Raw genomic sequence first — 22,499 nt, forward strand, 5'->3', positions numbered from 1 at the left:
TCTACTCTAGCCCATTCTGACCTGAGATCAGATTCATACGAGGTTTCCACTGGACACACACTGGTCTGATTAACCCATTCTGACCTGAGATCAGATTCATACGAGGTTTCCACTGGACACACACACACTGGTCTGATTAACCCATTCTGACCTGAGATCAGATTCTAGAAATGTCAGTCGTTCTTGTCGATCTTTCAAAAATAGCAGACCTACAAGCTCATAGCGCGCCACTCGGTGGCGCGCTATGAGCTTGTAGATCTGCTATTTTTCAATAGCTAAAGCATAACATGATGCTAACACCAAAATGGGTCCCCGCCCAGAATGGGCTAGACAGGGTCGTAATTCGTGAAGGAAGAGAGCTCCTTCACAAAATGAAAAAGTCAATTAAAGATTCACAACTGAGAACTTTGTTTTAGTTGTAATTAACATATCGTGCTCTACAACTTTGTGAACATTTTACACTCCAAACAACCTCAGCTCCTACTGTATGTGGACTGTCCTATTAAGCCGAGACCAGTCGAGACCAAGGGTCACTCGCTGCGAGACAAAGTGTCGTATAATAACTGATCTCCTCTGCAACCTGCAAAATATGGGCTATACTTCCTTCACAGGTGTTACCCATGATACTAATTAAGGCTCTGTTCCATATAGTGTGCAGTGCTTCTCAAACGTTTAAATTATTTTAATAATTTGTATCCCACAATTTTGTAACCCATTTTTCACCCCTGTGTCAATTATCTAATGTGATCCTGGGCTCTACACACCCTCCGCCAACCTGGGGAGAGCAACGGACTTGAACTCGTGCTTCCTTCATGCATGAGTGTCCAAGTCGCTCCTTTACACCTGACGGGGAGGAGTTTCCCTGGTTGGACGCATGGAAGGAACACGTTATTCCAACCAGTTCCTTTCCCCTCCATCAGGCGCCCCGGCTGGCCAGGGGGAGGCAGTTTAGAGACCAGGATTACTGCATGTTTTTTGTGAGGGTACCTACCCTAGGGGACACGGGGAGAACATGCAAACTCCACACAGAAGGACCTCCATAACTCTGAAAGTGTACAAATGGACCAGTACGTACACACCCATTTGGAACCCACTCATTCAAGGACACTTTAGAGACCCACTGGGGTAGCAGAGTGTTTTCAGTGAGCCAACATGCACAATAAGCAGCACCCTGTCTCTGTTTGACCAGAATGGAACAGAGCCTCCATTAGTATCATCGGTAACACCTGTGAAGGAAGTAGGGAAGGGGGCCCACGTTCTTTCCAAAATGGCGTGTGTGCCATATAGCCTATTGAGAAGCACTGTCCGCCTTGATCTGAAGCAGCTGCCGTCTCTAGACGTCTTCAGTAGGTTGAGAAACGGGAGGGTCGGCGGCTGGTGGTGGTGTTGGTTTGGGTGGAGGAGGGGGTCCGTGGAAGGGACTGGGGGGGGGGGGGGGTCACGTTTGACCCTTGCAGGTGTGCACGTCCACCTGCTGTTGGCAGTCGCGGCAGTGCACGGCGCAGCACCAGTGGAACTTGCACTCGCACTTAGTGGTGCGAGAGACGCGCGACGTGTCGTAGCCGCGCCCGCAGCACATGACCTCGCAGCTGTCGGCGCCGCGGGACGTCCGGTTGCACGCGCGCCCCCCGGTGCCCACAGAGCCTGCAGAGAGACACATGCGCACACACACACACACACACACACACACACACACACACACACACACACACACACGATGGAGGTAAGCAGCTGTCATTCAAACATGAATGTATTCATTTAATTAGGATTTATACAGATCATTAATGACGATGACAAAGGTATGAGTTGTTTTCAACAGTGGCTATCGACCTTCTTTGAGCACCTGGATCACTGGCATAATTTCAAATGAATTCCAAGGACCACCACATCCCACAACAATAGAGGGTATGCACATGCTTAAAGTGAATGGCACATCGAGTGGCAAATTGAGTGGCAAAGCAACAGGCAAAGTGAGTTTAACATTATTTAATGTTGTTTAATGCAATCAGATATGAGTTTTCTGTTTGGATGCATGGGCTGTCGAGGCCAGATGTAGTTTTTTGCCACTCAGTAGACATTGCTGCGTAACTTCCGCGTTTGATGATGTCACGCGCATACCCTCTACATCCCATTCTGACCTGAGATCAGATTCATACGAGGTTTCCACTGGACACACACTGGTCTGATTAACCCATTCTGACCTGAGATCAGATTCTAAATATGTCAGTCGTTCTTTGATTTTTCAAAAATAGCTAAAGCATAACATGATGCTAACACCAAAATGGGTTACCGTTCAGAATGGGATATATACAGTATAGTTAGTAATAGTATACAAGAATGCATAACAGACATTTCTATTTGATAAGATATACTATATATTAATTAACATTAATGATGGTAAGTATCAATATTTCATCTCAAGCTTTTTCCCCAATCGTAAACATTTCCCCATGGACTGCTAAACCTGCTTGTATAAAGTGATGCCTTTACGTAAATTTGGTTTGTACTTGGTTTAAACGTAGTCAAATTCGAGAGAGTTACTTTAAATTAACCCTTGTAGACGATACTATAGAATGACTACATATAAAGTATTAATAAAGTATTGTTGTTTTTTCGTTTAGTTTTTTACTCTTGTATAAGTAGCCTTTATAAGATGTAACAATAACAATGTTGAATCTTATCTTGAATCTAGGCCAGATTGCAGACAGCAGCATGGAAGAGGGACCTGTGAAGGAATGCTGGGATATGGAGTTCCAGAGGAATGTTCTCCGTTCAACTCCAGGATTCCTACACGAAGACTAACCTAATGTAAAGTACTCAAGGGACCAGTGCCCGGGCCTTGACCAGAGCAAGTAGTTAAACTACTGAGAAAGAATGAGAAACACCCACACCCGCACGAGCTGGACTGATCCTATTCCTCCCAGATTCGGCACAAACTTGGAGATTAATTAATTCTACTATTATATTGTACGTATTACGGTATTTATGTCTTGATTAATTCTCACGTTGCCAGACTGTTGCCTCTCGCAATTTTCAAATGCTTCCGTCATAGGGCCGATTCATAGTCCTATTTTACCGCTGTTTCGGCGCTGTAGTGCCGAAACGATTTCGGCTCGTGAGAAATTTCCAGTAGCACCGAAGAGCCGACTTTAGCACGGTACTTCTTTACAAACTGTTAAAGTATTCAATCAATCAAACAAACCTTGTTCTCATGGTTGCCGCCACGACGACAGCCCGCAAATCACAATCAAGCTCTCGGCTTAAAGAATCAGTTTAAGTCCTTTGACCAGCAAAGAGGCAGGTAATCTGAGAGGAGGCGAGGTGAGTGTACCACAGCCTCTATACAGGGGCGTGATGCCAAGACACTGGCCACAGCACACACACACGCGGGCACACACGCACACACACACACACACACACACACACACACATGCACACACGCACACACGCACACACGCACGCACACACGCACACAGGATAACAGGGAAGGAGACGGAGAACAGAAGGCAGTAAGTAGATGAGCGCGGGACGGAGGACAGATGAGACAATGATGATAGGAGCTGTCAGGCTGCGGTGCTCGCCTTCATCAACTCTTCATTTTATAGACACACACACACACACACACACACACACACACAGTTGAGAAGATTGATACTGTATATAGGCAGGTAGGTATGAACACAGACACTGCACACTTAGTATTTGTCTCCTGGGTCTCCCCCCTCCAACCCACACACACACACGTATCTTTCATCTGAATACAAAAACACAATTCATTCCAACACTCTTGTCTCTCCAAGCACACCTCAGCTGAGCATGACCTTAAAAACACGAGTCATACTTACTATACTGAGAAAAGAAAAGATGAGATGGTGCCCCGACCACCCGTTTATAAATAGTCTATTGACTGTAATATCTAATGTATTTAGTACTGTGGTAGTGCGTACCACATTGGGTAACACTAGTGAAGGTACAACAGATATTGATAGATGGAAAGGGATTTTGTTTTTCACCGGAGGAGAAATATTCGCTATGAGGCAATTCTCTGGGCAATATCGGTAGAAGGCGCAGTGGAGTAACTTTTTTCCCCGGTGGAAACAAAATCCACCTTTTGGCCAAAAAGTACCGTTTATACGTGTGGTGGGGGGGCTCAGCGTGCTCCCACTAAGGAAAGTAGGCTTTCTAATGACACAACCCGCCTTTGTTTTGGCCAGTAGCAAAAACGTTCTTTTTATTTACGCTAAAGACGAGAGGCTGGTCTGCATTCATGCGAGCGGCGGAAGTAGAGAGTAACATAGCTCTAAATGCAATGCATTAGAGCTATGGACCAGAGCTACCTGTGACCCAACTCCGGGTAAGTGGAAGAAGGACGGATGGGATGGACCGAAGGGGTCAGTGGTACCAAATATCGTTTCCACGCGGCTTTAGACCTAAACGTATATAACGGGCACTGGACATCCTGTACTCTGATAACGGGTACTGCCCGCCAACGACGGTCGTCCCCCAGAAAATACTCCACTAGTAAGATAATGTAAATAATATAATAAACGGGTGCAATGCCCATCTGGACTCGTGCCCTTTCGGGAACACATGACATGCCCCTTTGGGTCCTCGGCACACGCCCTAACCCTAACCGCTCACTGAAGCCACGCAGTCGGAATGCCACTCAGTCCCCGACCTACCAATAAATACCTGTATATTTTAATGGTTATTTAACCATATGTTCCATGAAAAAGGTAATGTGACAGCCAATAATGTGTGAAAACAGTGATACAAAAATACTAAACTAATCTAGCACTAGTAGATTCAATTCATTCATTCATTAACCTATCACAAGTAGGCCCAATGTTTGTGGGAACCACTCATGATGGACAGTACCAGGTCAGCTTAACGAGCCCAGTGGACCAAGATAATACAATGGTTTCCACTGTCTGATTATAGCAGGTAAGATGAAGTGTGTGTGTGCACGCACGCACGCACGCACGCACGCACGCACGCACGCACACACGCACGCACGCACGCACACACACAGGTATTATTGTGGTGCACTAAAGTGACTGATGTGTGCAAGGGCGGCCTTAGGAATCTGGAGGTCCGTTTCAAGACCAAATATGTTCAATATCACACGCAGCCATTACTCTCGACAATTAGCAACAACAACTCTCCTCATCCTGTCGTCCCTTCACAATGAAAGTGTCTCCCCTTTACCTCCCAATGCTGCACATTTTACCATGTTATTTACATAAAATAGGTGTAACTTTACTAACTTAACATTAACATTGTGGGAGAGAGCAAGGCAGTGAGTGAGCGAGAGAGAGAGAGCGAGGGCCAAGAGTGGCGGGGGTTGACTGATGGGACTTCAATGCAAGGAATGAGTGCATTCGCCATGTATCTGAAGGAAGCCTGATCTAACCACTCTTAGATTTTCTCCAGTTTATCTCCAGTTTAGAGTTTAAGTTTACCCTATTGTTTTAGGATTTGTTGGGCTTTGTTTAGGGTTAATTCACCCCATGGCTTCTCAATTAGCCAGTGGCAGGTTTTATGACTAGCTCGTGGATTCCTGTGAGGTTTAGGTTTAGCGTTGGGATTTAGGTTTACAGTACGTATTTGGTCTATTCTTTAAAACTAGATCTTTTTTTGTTATTTTCTAATTAACATTTATATTTCAAGGTGTCCCTGTCATGTGTTTCTCTTTTGTTTCCTGGGCCCGGTGTCTAATGGCCAATTTGGTGTCGGTGACAAATTGCTTCGTGTCCCAGGTTGGCTTGGTGTGGAATGTGCTAATTTGTCCCCTATATTCAAAGTCTGATTTCCATTGATTGTTGGCTGTGTTTAGCATGTATATGGCTGTGGAGTTTTGGTACAAAATCAAAACAACTTGTCTAATATTTTGGCATGTTTAAACCTACAGGAAAATCCGTGTTGAGGTTCTTGATCCATAGTTTTTCATTAAAACGTCTTTGTCCTACTGTCGAGTTGGGATTGTGTTGAAGTCCAGATACTTTTAGAGCATGTGCCATGTAAAGTTGTATTTGCCTTTTTTGCATTGTTAATATTGTATCTGTGTTGTCTCAGCCTTGCAGCTATTGTTTTACTTGTTTCTCCGACATTGTAAGCAACATTTTTCACATGTGATTAAATAAACACAGTTGCGGGGGGCACGGTGGCACAGTTGGTAGTGCTGTCGCCTCACAGCTAGAAGGTCCTGGGTTCGATTCCCGCTGGGGACGCTGTGGGCACTGGCGGCGTGTTCCCTCCTCCGCGTCATCAGTGCCCATACCCGAGGCGGGGGTTGGCGATAGGGCCTTTCTGTGTGGAGTTTGCATGTTCTCCCCATGTCCCCTAGGGTAGATACCCTCACAAAAACATGCCGTAATCCTGGTCTCTAAAACTACCTCCCCCTGGCCAGCTGGGGTGCCTGATGGAGGGGAAAGGAACTGGTCGGAATAACGTGTCCCTTCCACGCGTTACGTCCGGCCGGGGAAATTCCCCTCTGTCAGGTGAAAAGAAGCAGCTTGAACTCCTCATGCATAGAAGGAGGCATGAGGTCAGTCCGCTGCCCCCCCAGGTTGGCAGAGGAAGTGTAGCGCCCAGGATTACATAGATAATTGGCACTGGGTGATAATAAAAATGGGTTACAAAATTGTGGGATAAAAATTTAAAAAAAATAAAAATTAAACACAGTTGCTGGTGCTGGCTGTTATCTGTTGTTGTCTCCACCAGGCCGAAGGCATGTGGGGAGAGTATGTTTTGCACTCCGTCCGTCCGTGTGTCCGTGTGTGTGTCCGTGAACAGCTCATCTCGGCCACCGTTAACCCGGTCGATGCCATATTTTGCACACACCCTCCCTGGATGCCAACCATGAACCTCTGCCCCAAACTTTCCAGAACGGCCTGTTATAGCGCCACCAGGAGGCCGCTTTGTGCAAAACAAGTTTTTCAATGCCATATTTTGCACACACACTCCCTGGATGCCAACCATGAACCTCTGCCCCAAACTTTCCAGAACGGCCTGTTATAGCGCCACCAGGAGGCCGCTTTGTGCAAAACACGTTTTTGCACAGTACACCTACAGATTTTGTCCAAACATCACGCAAATTGGTACACAGTCTCTCTAGAGCCATTCAACGAAACGGGTCTTTCAGATTTATCAGACTCCATCCTGATTGGTTAAGATTGGCTTCCAAAGTTCACAGGAGTGCTCAGTTTCAAACAAAATGCTGCAAATCATGAACACATCGCGTGATTTCCGTGAAATTGTGCACCCACATTCCCACTAGGCCGAGGACGAAATGCCACATGAACAATTTCAACTCAGCCTCAAGGTGGCGCTATAACTGGCCGAAAAGTGTTTTTACCTCTAACTGCACGGATCTGTGGATAACCTGGTGGAGACCTGTGCCCGGAAGGGCACTTTTTCTAGTTTAATCTCCAACATGCGTTTTGTAGTTCTGTTTTTAACTATTTGTTTGGGTTTGAAGTATTCTGGTCTCTGGCGTGCTGGTGTGTTGATTCCTTTTAGCTTGCTGTGTACCAGATAGTCTTTAAGATTTTTGTTTTTTCTGTAGGCCGATATAATCTTCTTCTTTTTTCCCCGCGAAAACCGACTGCATGGTTCAGCCAAATTTTTTCGCAGGAGTATAATATATAAATAACGATAAAGGACCAAGTCCTTTCAGGACTGCTTGGTCCTTTAACCCATTCTGACCTGAGATCAGATTCATACAAGGTTTCCGCTGGACACACACTGGTCTGATGAACCCATTCTGACCTGAGATCAGATTCTAAAAATGTCAGTCGCTCTTCGATTTTTCAAAAATAGCAGACCTACAAGCTCATATCGCGCCACTCGGTGGCGCGATATGAGCTTGTAGATCTGCTATTTTTCAATAGCTAAAGCATAACATGATGCTGACACCAAAATGGGTGCCCGGTCAGAATGGGTTAAATAAAAAAAGATCATAGAAATAAATATACAATAAAGAGAGTTCCACCGTGTTCAGTTTGGAACATACAGACACAGGTTTGTGTTTCCACCGCATTGTGTTGGACGGAACAATTGTTACTGTTTGATGCCTAGCTGAATGGTTAGAGAGCCTGTCTGGAGAGAAGGAGTCTGAGGTTTGAATCTCAGTAAGTGATGCTGAGAGGTGGCTCACCATCGGGTGGGATGAGATGTTGATCCATCATTTCTTGATCTTTCTGCTGTTCCTTCGTCTGGAATGTGGTCTCGGTTGTTGTTGTTGTCATCTGTTGTCGTTGGTTGCGATGGCTGCCAGTTCCCACCTGATGTCGTGTGGGAGTTCTGATTGGTCAAGAGCGTACTGAATAACTTCTAGCTTACATAACGTCTTAAGACTAGGACTCAAGTCTAAGATGAACAGCTCATCAGACATAGTGAGATCTCCATTGTATCCTCCAAAGAGGATCATACGATCTCCCACAATGCAACAGCACATAGAATGCATTGTTGGTCCTTTCCACTTGGGCTCAACCTTCTTCCAGGAGAAGGTCTCTGGACTGAATTTCCACACATCATTGAAGGTCTGGCTCCAGTCACCAGCCACCTGTTTGCAGCCACCAAATATGTACAGCTCTCCATTGTAGATAAATGCTGAATGATGCCAGCGTCCTTCTGGTAGAAGTTGTGTGGAAGGTGTGTCCAGCCAGGCGTTTGTCTCTGTGTCAAACACTCTGATGGTGTTGTCGCCCCCCTGGGGCCTCAAGCCCCCGAATACAAACATATTTGTCCTGACGATGGTGGTAGAGTGACGGTTTGAAGCAAGAGGTGGAGTTCCTCTGGTGTTAATTAAAGTCCAGACCATCGTGCTGGTGTCCAACTTGTACATGTCATTAGTGCATGATTCAGGCACTTGGGTGTGTCCTCCATGGATAAACATGACCTTCTCCAACACACAGGCTGAGTGGTAGCTCTTGTTCTCTGGAACAGTCCCAGAAACCCTGGGTTGGAACCATCTGTGGGCGTCGACATCAAATGCATCAAGCACATTGCAAGGCCTTACATTGTAAGGCCTAGCTCCTCCCCAGATGTAGACTGTATCTTCCACCAACACAGCTGAGTGGCCCCAGCGCATGGATGGAACCTCAAGGTGACCGTCTCCTCTTCCTGGTTCCACTGGAGGTAACTTCTTCCAGCATAAAGACACTGTGTTGAAGACATGGACATCCATCTGTTCCATGCTCTTGGGCCATCGAACACTGTATCCTCCAAAGGAATACAGTTTGTTCCTCACTGCTACAGCAGCATGATGGGCTCGCTTTGGTCCTCCTGCTTTGGAAACGGTCCAAGACAACATCTGTCTGTCTGTCTGTCTGTCTGTCTCGGTTTCTTCTCTCTCTCGACGTCTACAGTCATTTTCAACACGGTGCATCATCATCATCTTCTGGTGTGACATCACACGAGACACAAATTGTTGCCATGCACGCCTTAACGATGCCAATTAGTGCAGCTGTTCTTCATCTGCACCCTTTGAACTCTATTGCTATATTTATTACTTTGGGGTCTATGGATCAATGGGTCTATGGATCTATGGGTCTTCCACATGCTACAGCGTTCCCTAACACTGAGCTGTGTTGTATTTTGAGGCTGTGTGTGTGTGTGTGTGTGTGTGCGCGCGTGCACGGAATGTGCTCAAGCTGACTGGCTGAGCACGGAATGTGATGTATGGTGATAACAGTGCCGCTCACGTCACGCGGGTGTGATATTTTTCTCCATATCGCTGTGTGAGAGACAGACCACTGAGCAACTCAAAGTGAGGCTGAATCGCATTTTGCATTCTGGCTCTTTGAGGGGAGCTAGCGCCCCCTATGGCCAGCTTGCTGTGTCTGTGTGTTGCTGTGTGAAGTGAGGGGCGCTAATATATTATAGTCTAACTCGTGTTGATTAGGTGATGTAATTGTGCCAACACAAACATTACCTTCTCTTTATTGTTAATGGCATTTCATGTTTGTGTTAGGGACAAGATGACGTACATTTTCCCTTCATTGTCAATGGCGTTTTTAAAACAAACATTGATCTAAAAACAAACATTAAACCTGTATATAGGAGGGGCTATAGCGCCCCTCAAAAATCACACCCGTGTGAAGTGAGGGGCGCTCTTCAATGTTTGTGTTTACACAGACACTCTGGACATAATAGAAGAATTGTCAATGGCATTTAATGTTTGTGTCATTATAGGACAATGTTTGCGTTTACACAAACCCTCAAAGCTGGACATACAGTAGGAGCCCCTCATGTACTGTGTTTGAACCTTGTTCTGGAATCTGACAGTGTTTACGTTCTAGTTTTTCTGTGTCCATGTGCCCCCCCCCCCCCCTCTATATTCTTCTCTCCCCCATCTCTCTCTCTCTCTCTCTCTCTCTCTCTCTCTCTCTCTCTCTCTCTCTCTCTCTCTCTCTCTCTCCATCTACCTCCAGGTAATATGTCTGGGCATGACCTAAGCCCCGCCCCTCTTGGCAGTGTGCCCATCCATCATCTGTGGTATGCTGTGCTGCTAGGGGTGACATCATGGCCACACTCCTCCTCCTCCCCCCCCCCTCCCCCCATCTCTCTCTCTCTCTCTCTCTCTCTCTCTCTCTCTCTCTCTCCTTTTCTTTTTCCCACACTTTTTCATGCCCCTCTCTGTCTCTCTCTCTCTCTCTCTCCATCTCTCTCGTCTGTCTCTCTCTCTCTCGTCTCTCTGTCTGTCTGTCTGTCTGTCTGTCTGTCTGTCTGTCTGTCTGTCTCTCGTCTGTCGCTCCTGGTGTCTGCTTATTGAATTAAGATGAGGGGGCGCTGAGAGATGAGTTTAGCACCTGAGCCTCTTCGGGGCCCACAGAAATTGATTTCACACTTAACAGAGGCTCTGTCTCTGGTGGGCCGTGTGTGTGTGTGTGTGTGTGTGTGTGTGTGTGTGTGTGTGTGTGTGTGTGTGTGTGTGTGTGTGTGTGTGTGTGAGAGATTGAAAGTAGATGTGTCTGAAGAGTGATTGAGAGTTAGTTTGCGTGCCTCACTTGACACTTGGCAAATTCTTGGTGTCTGAGCAGTTCATGTGTGTGCACGTGTGCATTTAAGTGTAGCATTTTTATGGATTGTGCATGTGCATGCAGATGGTGCACAATAGCATTGTATTTGTATATATGAGTGCATGTACGCATGTATGAATAATTAGTGTGTGTGTGTGTGTGTGTGTGTGTGTGTGTGTGTGTGTGTGTGTGTGTGTGTGTGTGTGTGTGTGTGTGCTCACCCTACAGTACATGTGCACAGAACACGCGCAACACACCGGAAAACCCTGCTCTTCCATCCTATGAACTTTATTCCTCGTCTTATTATTCTCACGAATATTCACAAAAAGGTGACAAAACAAGCCACAATATTGGAGCAGGTGAATAATGCACAGGTGGCCAGGGACTTAAAAATAGTATTTACCTTATTATAGCTCCGTCGCTAGCCACCGCTAGCATCCATGTTATTATAGCTCCGTCGCTAGCCACCGCTAGCATCCATGTTATTATAGCTCCGTCGCTAGCCACCGCTAGCATCCATGTTATTATAGCTCCATCGCTAGCCACCGCTAGCATCCATGTAAGAAACAACCAAAACCCCTGCGTGCACGCCGTCTTTAGTGTCATTATGGCTCATAATGAGATGAAGCACCATGATCGGAGCCTAATAAAACATTCATTCGAGCTCCCGCTAAACAAAACAGTGATCGGGATTCGGGTCGCTAGTAGCTCCTGTTAGCCTCAGTAGACCAGGGGGTATCGGTACTTTCAGTTTCAGGCACAACGAGAGCTCTTCTTCTCTGCTCATGTTGCACATTAATTTTAGCTCGGAACCCGGCACATACCGCCCCCTATATGGGAACGGGCATCCAAAGTGTTAAATTCTATATAAAACAAAGCAGCACATGCAACATCAAGGGATGATAATGCTGTGGTATTTGTGTTTAACGCCATTGTTTTGTAATATCACAACTGAACTTCACCAAAATGTGAATGCTTGTGGAAAGATCAGTTAAATTGGAATATAACAAAGTGTAGTTGCAGCCCCGTCGTTAGACTAGACTGCATGCTAGTCCAGTTGATTCAACACGTTACAGCAACAAGGACACAAGGCTACGCTCAGACAATTGTTTAGGAATCCATTCTCTCTCTGTGAGGGCATTTTGGAGACAATAACCTGCCCCCTTAAATATGCCTCCCTTTTCAGGACAATCGTGCCCTCGGGGATACGTGTGTGTGTGTGTGTGTGTGTGTGTGTGTGTGTGTGTAGGGGTAATTTATGGAGGAGTGTGTCCGCCTCGAGTTTCAGCCCACAGAAGTGTGTAATGGGCCTTAAACCGACCGACACCTGATCGCCGCGGATCATCTGCTGCCTGACAACCATCTCCCTCCTCTCAATCTCTCTGTCGCGCGCACACACGCACACACACATGCATGCACAATCTAGTGAAACAGAGTTACACTTTCTCTGACGCCAATTCACTCAACCATATTAAAGTATTCACACACAGGTCTTTTCATTCTTTTACGCACGCGTGCGCGCACACACACACACACACACACACACACACACACGTAATTATATACGGAATTGCAATTCCGACGACTAGAAAACCCAAAGATCCGTACACATGACACTGAAATCCTCCCCATAGACGTTGACGGAGGGGCGCCGTCGTCTCTACCCAACTTCAACCACCACCGAACGGCCGCCAGTTGCCGTTTCGAGCGTTGCGAAGTTTCCCCGTCCGAGTTGTGACCCGATATGGACAGAATAGTAAATAATGTCAAAGCCGAACTCACCCAGCCCGACCCAGCCACGGTGAAATGGCTAGTGGAAGCCACGCCTCCGTCGTGGTCAAAACAATAGTCGTGTAATATGTACGCATTTTGGGGTTTTCTAGTCGTGTATTCCGTACATAATTACCGTACGTATTTCTGTGAGATCCGGCTGGTGTAAGGTAGGATAGTGGAGATATTACATAAGCTTTAGAGAACATTACATACATTGCAGGTGTCATGGTACATATACTACATAGTAGTAACTAAAGAGGCGTTCACTGAGCCAGATACCAACGTTGGTCTAAGTCCAGGCATCCCAACATTTGTATTACGTTTTCAATAAGGACAGCAACCTTTCCAGAGCACTGACGCTGCATATTTCCTTCCTTGCTGAAATGCTATCAGGATTAATTTCATCTACTTTTGTGTGATTTATTATTGGGATTGTCTGGATCCAAGTCACCCAATCACATTATCCCCAAACAAGCCCACCCTCCCCTTATTCAATTGGCACTGGCACTGCGGACAGGCAGGCGCAGAGAAACACTGAAACAAGATGAAAGTTCTGAAGCCAGATCTCAGAACTATATCAAAGTTCTGAAGCCAGATCTCAGAACTACATCAAAGTTCTGAAGCCAGATCTCAGAACTACATCAAAGTTCTGAAGCCAGGTCTCAGAACTACATCAAAGTTCTGAAGCCAGATCTCAGAACTATATCAAAGTTCTGAAGCCAGGTCTCAGAACTACATCAAAGTTCTGAAGCCAGATCTCAGAACTACATCAAAGTTCTGAAGCCAGATCTCAGAACTACATCAAAGTTCTGAAGCCAGATCTCAGAACTACATCAAAGTTCTGAAGCCAGATCTCAGAACTATATCAAAGTTCTGAAGCCAGATCTCAGAACTATATCAAAGTTCTGAAGCCAGATCTCAGCACTGTCAAAGGTAGAAGACAAATTGGTCTCCTTGTAAGAGAATGTCCCGTCACTTGAAGGTCACATGTTTGATCGTAGTCTGTCCACTGGGTGCATGAGCGAACCAGACAACTTCTATTTGCTCCAGAGGTGACAGACTGATGACAGTGACACGCCTTGCTCAGCAAGGATTTGCTCTAATCGCGCATTTCAATGAAATAATAACCAACAAATAAGCCTTCTTTTCACCAACAGACACTGGTAGATTCTAGACATCTGCAACAATGTAATGTAATGTTGAGGAGCAATACTTTGATGTTGATGTTGACTTAGTGAAATTATGTCAGCGTGAAAAGAGGAGTTAGCGGACAATTATGGGCACTAGATTTGCCCGTAAACCTCAAGTTCAGCGGGCATATACAGTAATATACGGTAATATACAGGTGTGATGGTACAATTCGGGAGTTTACCGGAGTTTGTTGGAAAGTTTCACGGGAGTTTCCTGTAATATACACAGCCGTATTCCATGTTTTTTGCGCCGTGATCAGACGTGGTGTTTCTAACGTCAGGCGTAGATCCCATACGCATCGTGTTGCGACATACAGTAGGTTTGCCACGCTAAATACAGTCTGTTGATATCATCTCACAGCAGAACAATAGGATTTAGGTTGAATTCCGGCATTTAGGGTTTTCAGAAAACGTTTGCTGTATACTGTATTCCTAGCTCTCAGGATGGAAACTGTGAGAGACAACAGTCTCAGACTAGTCTCAGGATGGTTATTGTGGTGTGGGTTGGGGGAAACAAACACCAGTTTGACGTCATATCAATGCAGACTGAGCAGCTATACTGCTGTTGCCCTGCAAGGTCCCCCACTGAACTCACCCCACACAGGCTACAGACGGCAGGTTTATTTTGTACTACTGAATCTGACAGTGGACTACTGAATCAAATTACTTTACTTTTTACCGTAGGTTTCGTGTCGAACTGGCGCCATTTTTTTCCCAACAGTTTAGAAGCATGGACAGAGTGGCTCTGGCTGATGACGTATCAGTAACAACGTGGCTACGTAACAGTTAGCTTCAGAAACCCAGAGGTTTTTATTTCCATGGAGGAAAAGAAAGTCTGCACCTTTGTTAAATTGACGCACACACACACACGCACACCCGTACACACACACACACACACACGCTCTCTCTCTCGCGCTCTAATTAATTAGTCTCATGTCGCGCAGCTGCATCTAGATTCTCCCGGCGGATCCTGCCCTATGCCATAGAAAGCATAGGTGGACCCCAGGCTACAGTAGGTGACGTTATGAAATGCGAGTCTGCTGCCTCCTGCTGGCCAGACTGAGTAGCGAGTGACAAAACAAATCACGGAACGCAGCGAGTCAGCCTGGAACCCAGACTAACACAGAACGACATCTATATATATATATGTATAATATATATACCTGACTGGTGGTCCCGTATGCAGTAGTCGGGCGAGTCCTCAAAGTAGACCAGGTCGTTCTTGCTGGGCCGTTTGAAGTGGGCCACGTGCGCGGCGGTGAAGCCGGTCCCGTACTGGTTGACCGCCACCTGCACCGCTCCGTTGTAGCGCCGCCGCAGGTGGTCCCCGGTGCGCCGGAAGTCGGCCAACGCCAGCCAGCACGTCCGCACGCTGCAGGAGCCGCTGACGCCATGACACTTGCACTCCAGGGTCATGAAGCGCTTCACCGCCTTGGTGGGGGAGCAGGGAGGGACAGGGGAGGAGAGGACAGGGGTGGGCAACTTTGACCATGGAGAAGGCCACTATATTTCCACACTCACTCCAGGTGGGCCACGTATTACTGTCGTAGCAAAAAATAGCCGACCTACAAGCTCAAAACGCATCACAACTGCGACACGTTTTGAGCTTGTAGATCGGCTATTATTTTCTATATTTTCTATACATTTTATATCAATCTTCATATGATACCGCGCTCTGACTATAATTGCGTCACCCGTTCAAAACATATCAAAATAAAGGGTAGTGGGTCGCACACACCAAGACTGCAGTTCAAATATAGTTTATTTCATATTTGAAAAATGGACAAACGGCTATCCAGCCTTCATCAGTGTGGAGTGTGACTGAATGTGGATTCCTTTTAAAGGAATCCACAGGTGTTGTGCACCTGCACCATGTCACCAATCCTTTAAAAGGAATCCACATTCAGTCACACTCCACACTGATTATGAAATATATTTGAACTGCAGTCTTGGTGTGTGCAACCCACTACACTTTATTTTGATATAGATTTTATATAAAATGTAACAATTTTTTGCTATTTTTTAAATGTTTTATTTAATTTCAAATGCATTTGCCCCTCCCACCCATAGCGTATACCTTCCTGCCAGCGCGGTTGTTGTGCAGGTTCATGAGGGCGCGGCCGTCTCTCTCCTTCTTCTCCTTGGCGTCCACGAAGGCCTGGCTGAAGCGCATGGCGTGGTCCACGTGGTCGCTGCAGCCGCCCCAGTCGAAGGCGCCCTTGGCGTCCTGCGACGAGCCCTTCTTGGTGGGGTCGCACGAGCACGAGTCCAGCTCTCCCTGGCTGCAGGCGCGCGCCACCGTGTGCACCACGCCCGCCGACGAGATGGCGTACACGAAGGCTGCCTCGCGACTGCCTGCGGGAGGTAGGGAGGGAGGGAGGGAGGGACGGAGGGACGGAAAACAAAAGAAAACCAGGTGAGTGAAGTTGTCTTAGGTCACCGTTTTGGTCCGTTTTCAACCCTTTTCATATCGAGGACCGTTATTTAGTCGGCATTTGAGCCACGGTCCGTCATTTGATGAGATTTAGCCTCTCAGTCCCGAAACTTTGAATATGTTGTTGTCGTGGTGGTGATCAAAATAACGATCTCTAATCGTGTAGACTTCTTGTAAATTAAGTAATGCAGATGTTTAACAATAATTTAACTCTTGAGAGCGTAAAACGTGCACGTTTGGTGCGCATTTGTCCGCACATGTAATGTATTTAGCCTGCAGAGCTATGTAGGGGTTTTCCCGACCCCAACTTTGGGAACTCTAAAGTATTTATAAGGCTCATTTCCGACAACATATCTTCCATCAAACTCAACAGGAGACAACATTTGCCTTACATTATTTTAGTATTTTAATTAATATACATGTTATGACAATTATAACAGTTATAACAAAAATGAGAGTTGATTGCATTAAATAAATCAAAGAAGATCACACTTATTTAATGCAACCACTAATTTTCAATGGTTCCTTAAAACACCTTCGCACAGAGTGTAAAAAAATGTTTGTACAGGTGGAAGCATGTATGTAATCGACTTGTTCTCACCTGCACAACTCCTTATCACTTGACCCTTTCTTGTGGAAAATGTTACCGTATATACTTGCACTCATATTGTTGTGCAAATCAATACAATCTAAAAAGAAAATCTAAAAAAAGGATTTCATTTCAACTAAACTTGGTCTCCCCATTGTACAAATGCACACCTTCCCAACATGCATGATACAAAACTGTACAGTTTTGTATTCATTATAGTACAGTAGCTGCTCCACACCATCTGAGCGAGGCCAGCTAAGCTTAGCCCGTGACTGGAAGATTCTGGCTGATATTGGCCAAGAGAAGCAGCCAGTGGCTTTTCATGAGGAGGAAAGACCCCTGCTGGGCACCGAAGTAGCAAGCCAGGAGGTATGCGGTCAGCTTTGGCTTGACTCAGGGAATAGGACGCCCCTGCCATGCATAGTCCCACGAGAAGTCTGCCATGCATGGCTTTCTTTCTCGTGACGAGTCTGGATTAACACAAGCTCAGGTCTGATCAGCCTGTAGCTGGCCACCTTGGGGAGGGTGTATAGTGTCCCAAGATCCAAGGATACACTACTGATGATGCGTATCCAGCTCCCACCATTCACCACCACTCATCACCAAGACATTCTACCATTCATCACGACGACACTCTTCGGTATGTGCTTGCACAAAGGAATTTACATCTTATCCTGTGTTTGATAAACTAACCCAGTGTACTATGATGAACTTCAAGTAGACGGATAAGAACAGAGAAGCAGAATGTTGTGTTGATGCTTCCATGATCCATGTCTTTTATCTCCATCTATACTGTAGCCTCGACTACCTCCAGCATGGATGGAGAAAACGGCCAACCTTTACCAGCAACGCTGGCTGCGATAACGACCCCTTATCTGATAACGACCCCTTATCTGATAACGACCCCTTATCTGATAACGACCCCTTATCTGATAACGACCCCTTATCTGCCTGGATCTCTGGGTGGATCAAAGAGTAACTCATGGAGCGATGTCGCCTTGGCTCACCTGGCGTGTGGCGTGCGTCCGCACGTGTACGCACTCACACGGTCATTTTTTCTTTGCTTGATTTTTTTGTTTTTGAGGTGTGCCTTCTATGTCCAGCTTTGAGGGTTTGTGTAAACCACCAACATTTTCTTAACACAAACATTGAATGCCGTTGACAATGAATGGCCAGCTTTGAATGCTTGTGTAAACACAAACATTGAAGACGAAGGTGAGATTGTGCTTTGGCCAGAATGAGATGATGTATGATAAGAGCGCCCCTCACTTCACACGGGTGTGAACAGCAGATTTTATAAGATGACGTGACTTTTACATCATCATGACGTAAACATGTCTATTTGCTCAGGCACATTTCACGTAAATTCTCCATTTATTGTCAATGGGTTTGTGTAGGACAAAAATACCGATTTGCTCAGATACATCCGACGTAAAATCTCCATTCATTGTCAATGGGAATTCAATATTTGTGTAGGACGAAAATAACACGATTTGCTCGTCCACGTGTGACGTAAATACTCCATTTAATGTTTGTGTAAGACCCCTAAAAAACACCAGTCCAGCAGCATGTGAAGGCAGGCCTACAGTATGTGTGTGTGTGTGTGTGTCGTTCGTGTGTAATGAGCCGTAGCCGCCTACTACTTTCGCGCACCATATGGTGCGTAAAATTAGGTTAATTGTAATAATATATATAGTCATAATAGGCTACCGACACCGAAGGGGAATCCCCTCCTTTGTGTAAAGGCTGGAAATGAGCCGTCTGTCTGCCTGTGACATTGACAGGTGAGGCGTTTCTAACTAACGGGGGCCCTCGGTTGTAAGGTTGCCAATCACAGCTAATGCTTCGTGACACCATCGAGGGCCCCACGGCTGGGAGGTCCGAAATACCACACGGCCGATTACAGACCCCACATGAAACACATGGACAGAGTTGAAAGTTCCGCCTGTCCCGCATGTTAATTTGAAGGGCCTGGGAGTCGGGGAGAGAGAGAGAGAGAGAGAGGGGAACATCTCGGAGGATCTTCAGTGGCATTAAAAAGAGATTAGGGCATGTTGGGGCATGTAGAGAGGAGGGGGAGGGGGAGGAGGAGGAGGGGGTACGGGGGGGGGGGGGGCTTCTTTATTAGGCAGCCTCCCGCCGCTGATGGGACGGAAGACGATGTGTCTAATTTGACAGCTTTTTTGCTCCTCTTCGTCAAGTCAGCTGACGTGACGGGACAGTTCTCTCTGCTAGATAGAGATCGGCTGATGAATGTGCAACTGGAAAGTGAGACGATGTGTGGAATGTGATGCAAGCTCAGGGAGGGGAGGAGAAAAAAAGACGCATCTTCAGGGAAACTAAAATAGCCTATATAGAAATATACGCTTTAGGCCCACAGATCCCAGGTCGTATGTTGGTGGTTGGTTTATATGTGTTTAAGAGTGATCGTTGTTTTCTTGCGAGTGCGTTGTGAGTGAGTATGGATTACTTTCCCCCCCAGGTGTCAGCCATGCACGCACACAATAAACCTTGAAACACAACCCGTAGTAGATATCAGGCGTTTTTAAAGCACGGTAACCTAATCTCCACATTTCTATTTTTGGTCCCGCTGCGAACATTATACACAATACAGCTCTCGCATTACTACAGGCTTTTAGTGGGGTTTTTTCAACCCTTAATTTCATATCAAGGCTCATTATTTATGTGGCTTTTGTTTTGAGCCACGGCTCACCGACCACCATTATAGTTTTGATGAGATTTAGCCTCTCAGACCGGACCCAAAACTTAGAATGTATTGTTGTCGCTGGATATGATTTTGTACACAATGCTGTATTGATGTTCGTACCATTAGGAGAGATGACAGGCAAACGTTGATCAATATAACTATTATTATTCTACGTTCTCCAATTGTGTAGACTTCTTGTCAAATTATAAGCAATGCAGATGTTTAACAATAATTTAACTGTTAGTCTTGAGACACTGAGGGTATAAAATTAAACCAAATGGACCCGGCCGTATATGGGACCCATATACGATCTATTCTATACTGGTCCATTTGGTTACCAACTCTCCATCATTTAGCTGGGGACAACCTGGAAACCCCCCCCCCCCCCCAAGGACTGGGCTATACCAATAACGAGTTTTGGATTTCCAAATAAACCAACTTTTTTTTGTACCACACACACACACACACACACACACACAGAGGACCGACTCACTGACTCACTTCTCAGCAGCAGCCTTCCGAACAGGTTGTGGTCCCTGGCCATGGTGTTACAGTTCCAGCGGTGCTTGTGGAACTGGTGCTGACACTCCCCGATCCAGTCCTTCATGCCTGCCCCGATGGCCTGCATGACTCTGGGGTGCTGGCGGCACAGCTGCCGCTGCTTGTTCACCAGACCCGGAATGTTGTCGCACATCACCTGCGAGCCCAGCGTGCCCATGTACCTGCGTGTGCGCGCGCGCACACACACACACACACACACACACACACACACACACACACACACACACACACACACACACACACACACACACACACACACACACACACACACACACACACACACACATCACCGCGCACGGATCGGGATCATATAAATATGGCACACACTTGCAATTCAAATTAGGCCTATATTATTAATTATAGAATACATCTTGCTAACACTTGCTGATAAAGGTACCTTAATTTATGCTTAAGTAATCCTTAATTAATGCTTAACAAATACATTATTTAAGCATTAATTCGTTAATCATTAGTTTATCATTAGTTAAACCATGTTTCATGGCTATTAAAAAATTACTATAACGAACTATTCGATTTATTTTTTAAATTTATGAGCCGGTTCTAACTCATTAGCTACATAATACAATACCATACATTTTTATAAGATAACTTCATCTAATTGTGTATGGCATCATTCAAAATATCAACAACTTCAACGTGTTCCAAGGCAGCGTCTTCTCGGGTATTCATTTGACATGCAATCCATAATATGAATATGTATCAATAACAATACCGCATCACCGCATGCATGCAATCTATAATCATAATCATAATATGCAATCTGGCACAATGAATAAGCATGGCTTTCGTGCATTTTAAAAGGCAGTGACTGCAGCAAAGTGCGTGATAATTTACTCACCACCAAGACGCATCCACCTCGGACGTCAGCCAGCAGATTACCACAGATACATAAAAACATATTCCACTTGGCAATAAGTTCATATTCTACTACTAAACGTTGGTCGCTGCCGTGCGCATTCGTTTAGGGACTTGCGCGGAACATTTCCACATAGAAAAAGGAGACCGGGCGCGGATGCAGCAGAAGACAGAGCTTCTTGATTTCCCAAATCAAAATGCTTTTTTTGTTGTCCTGCATTAAAATATTCGATCACCAACCAGAAAACGGGCTTTCATTCAGCAAACGGGCTTTCATTTGCGCGTAAAATCCCATAATTGCTTCTTTACGCGTAGCTTTGGGAGTTGGGACACCCCCCACACTCCCCCTTCTAAAAAAGTAGCAGCGCTCAAATTGAGATTGAGATCCAAGCTATTAGACAGTCGATCCTCAACAGAGATTTTGCCGTGAGGAGAGATAGGCAGATGATCTGGCCCAGCTATCAGGTTTAAATTGCTTACACAAGGGGTGGGCGCTGTCCCGTCTCTCTCTCTCTCAGGAATGAGGTGAAGACATTAGACTCGTCTCAGAGTATCTGTTCAGGCTAGCTTGCCTCATGCGCCAGACAGACACAAGCTTGGCCCGAGTCCAGAGCAGCCAAGGTGTAGATAGAATGCGGTCCAACGCGGTGCAGCAGCAGCTATAGGGCTCCAAGCTCTTTTTTCTCTCCTTTTCTTTTTTACTAAAACAATATTCTAGGCCGTGGACGTGTTGGGGGAAAGGACGCGGCGCGCCACAGACAAGACGCGCTGCAGGAATGTGTGGATCCAGGCAGCACGTCCAACACGGTGCCAAATACCCCCCCCCCCCCCCCCTTTACTACATGCATGACGCATGCATTGATATGATACACCTTACACACCCGCATCCACCATCCTTGTTAGCCTACATTTTTAAGCCCGAGGAATGATGGTTCGGAGAAAGAAAAAAACGGATTCTCCCAAAGCCGCACCTTGAGGTGACGTGTCCATTTCAATTGGATTATCCGTCGTTGTTCTTTTTGAAGTCGCTTGGGTGAATCTTAATTGTCACATTAGATTCCCTGGACCTTTGATCTCCTCCCGTCTTCATGTAAAAGAGACCTGGTGTTCCCAGCTCACCCTCTTTAGCATGGAGGAGAAGGACCGGATGGAACGATTTGACGAGATGCGATTATAATAAACGGACAAATTGGATTCTTCTCATGATCTCCGTGGAAGAGAAATAACAAGCCTAAAGGAAGGAGATTTAAATTAAGCTTTAAGCCTCGTTGCTTTCATAGATCAGTGAACACGTTTGTTTTGCAGTGAAAAAGGTTACAAATGGTGGACTTTTTGTATTGACGAC

General features: G+C 45.9%; 1 protein-coding gene across 1 annotated transcript; it reads right to left on the reverse strand.

Annotated features, from left to right (window-relative positions):
• Positions 1 to 1,438: 1,438 nt before the first annotated feature.
• On the reverse strand, positions 1,439 to 21,357 carry wnt2 (wingless-type MMTV integration site family member 2; the record flags this gene model as incomplete). The annotated part of the gene is made up of 5 exons (XM_083762999.1): positions 21,138 to 21,357; positions 20,219 to 20,439; positions 16,065 to 16,342; positions 15,151 to 15,418; positions 1,439 to 1,644 (listed from the first exon to the last, which is right to left on the reverse strand). The coding sequence occupies exons 1-5, from the start codon at positions 21,218 to 21,220 to the stop codon at positions 1,439 to 1,441; spliced, it is 1,056 nt and encodes a 351-aa protein (XP_083619125.1). The 5' UTR covers positions 21,221 to 21,357.
• Between the last annotated feature and the right edge of the window lie 1,142 nt (positions 21,358 to 22,499).

Source organism: Protomyctophum parallelum (genome assembly GCF_964188405.1).
Source record: "Protomyctophum parallelum genome assembly, chromosome: 4".
In the NCBI taxonomy this organism is placed as follows: domain Eukaryota; kingdom Metazoa; phylum Chordata; class Actinopteri; order Myctophiformes; family Myctophidae; genus Protomyctophum; species Protomyctophum parallelum.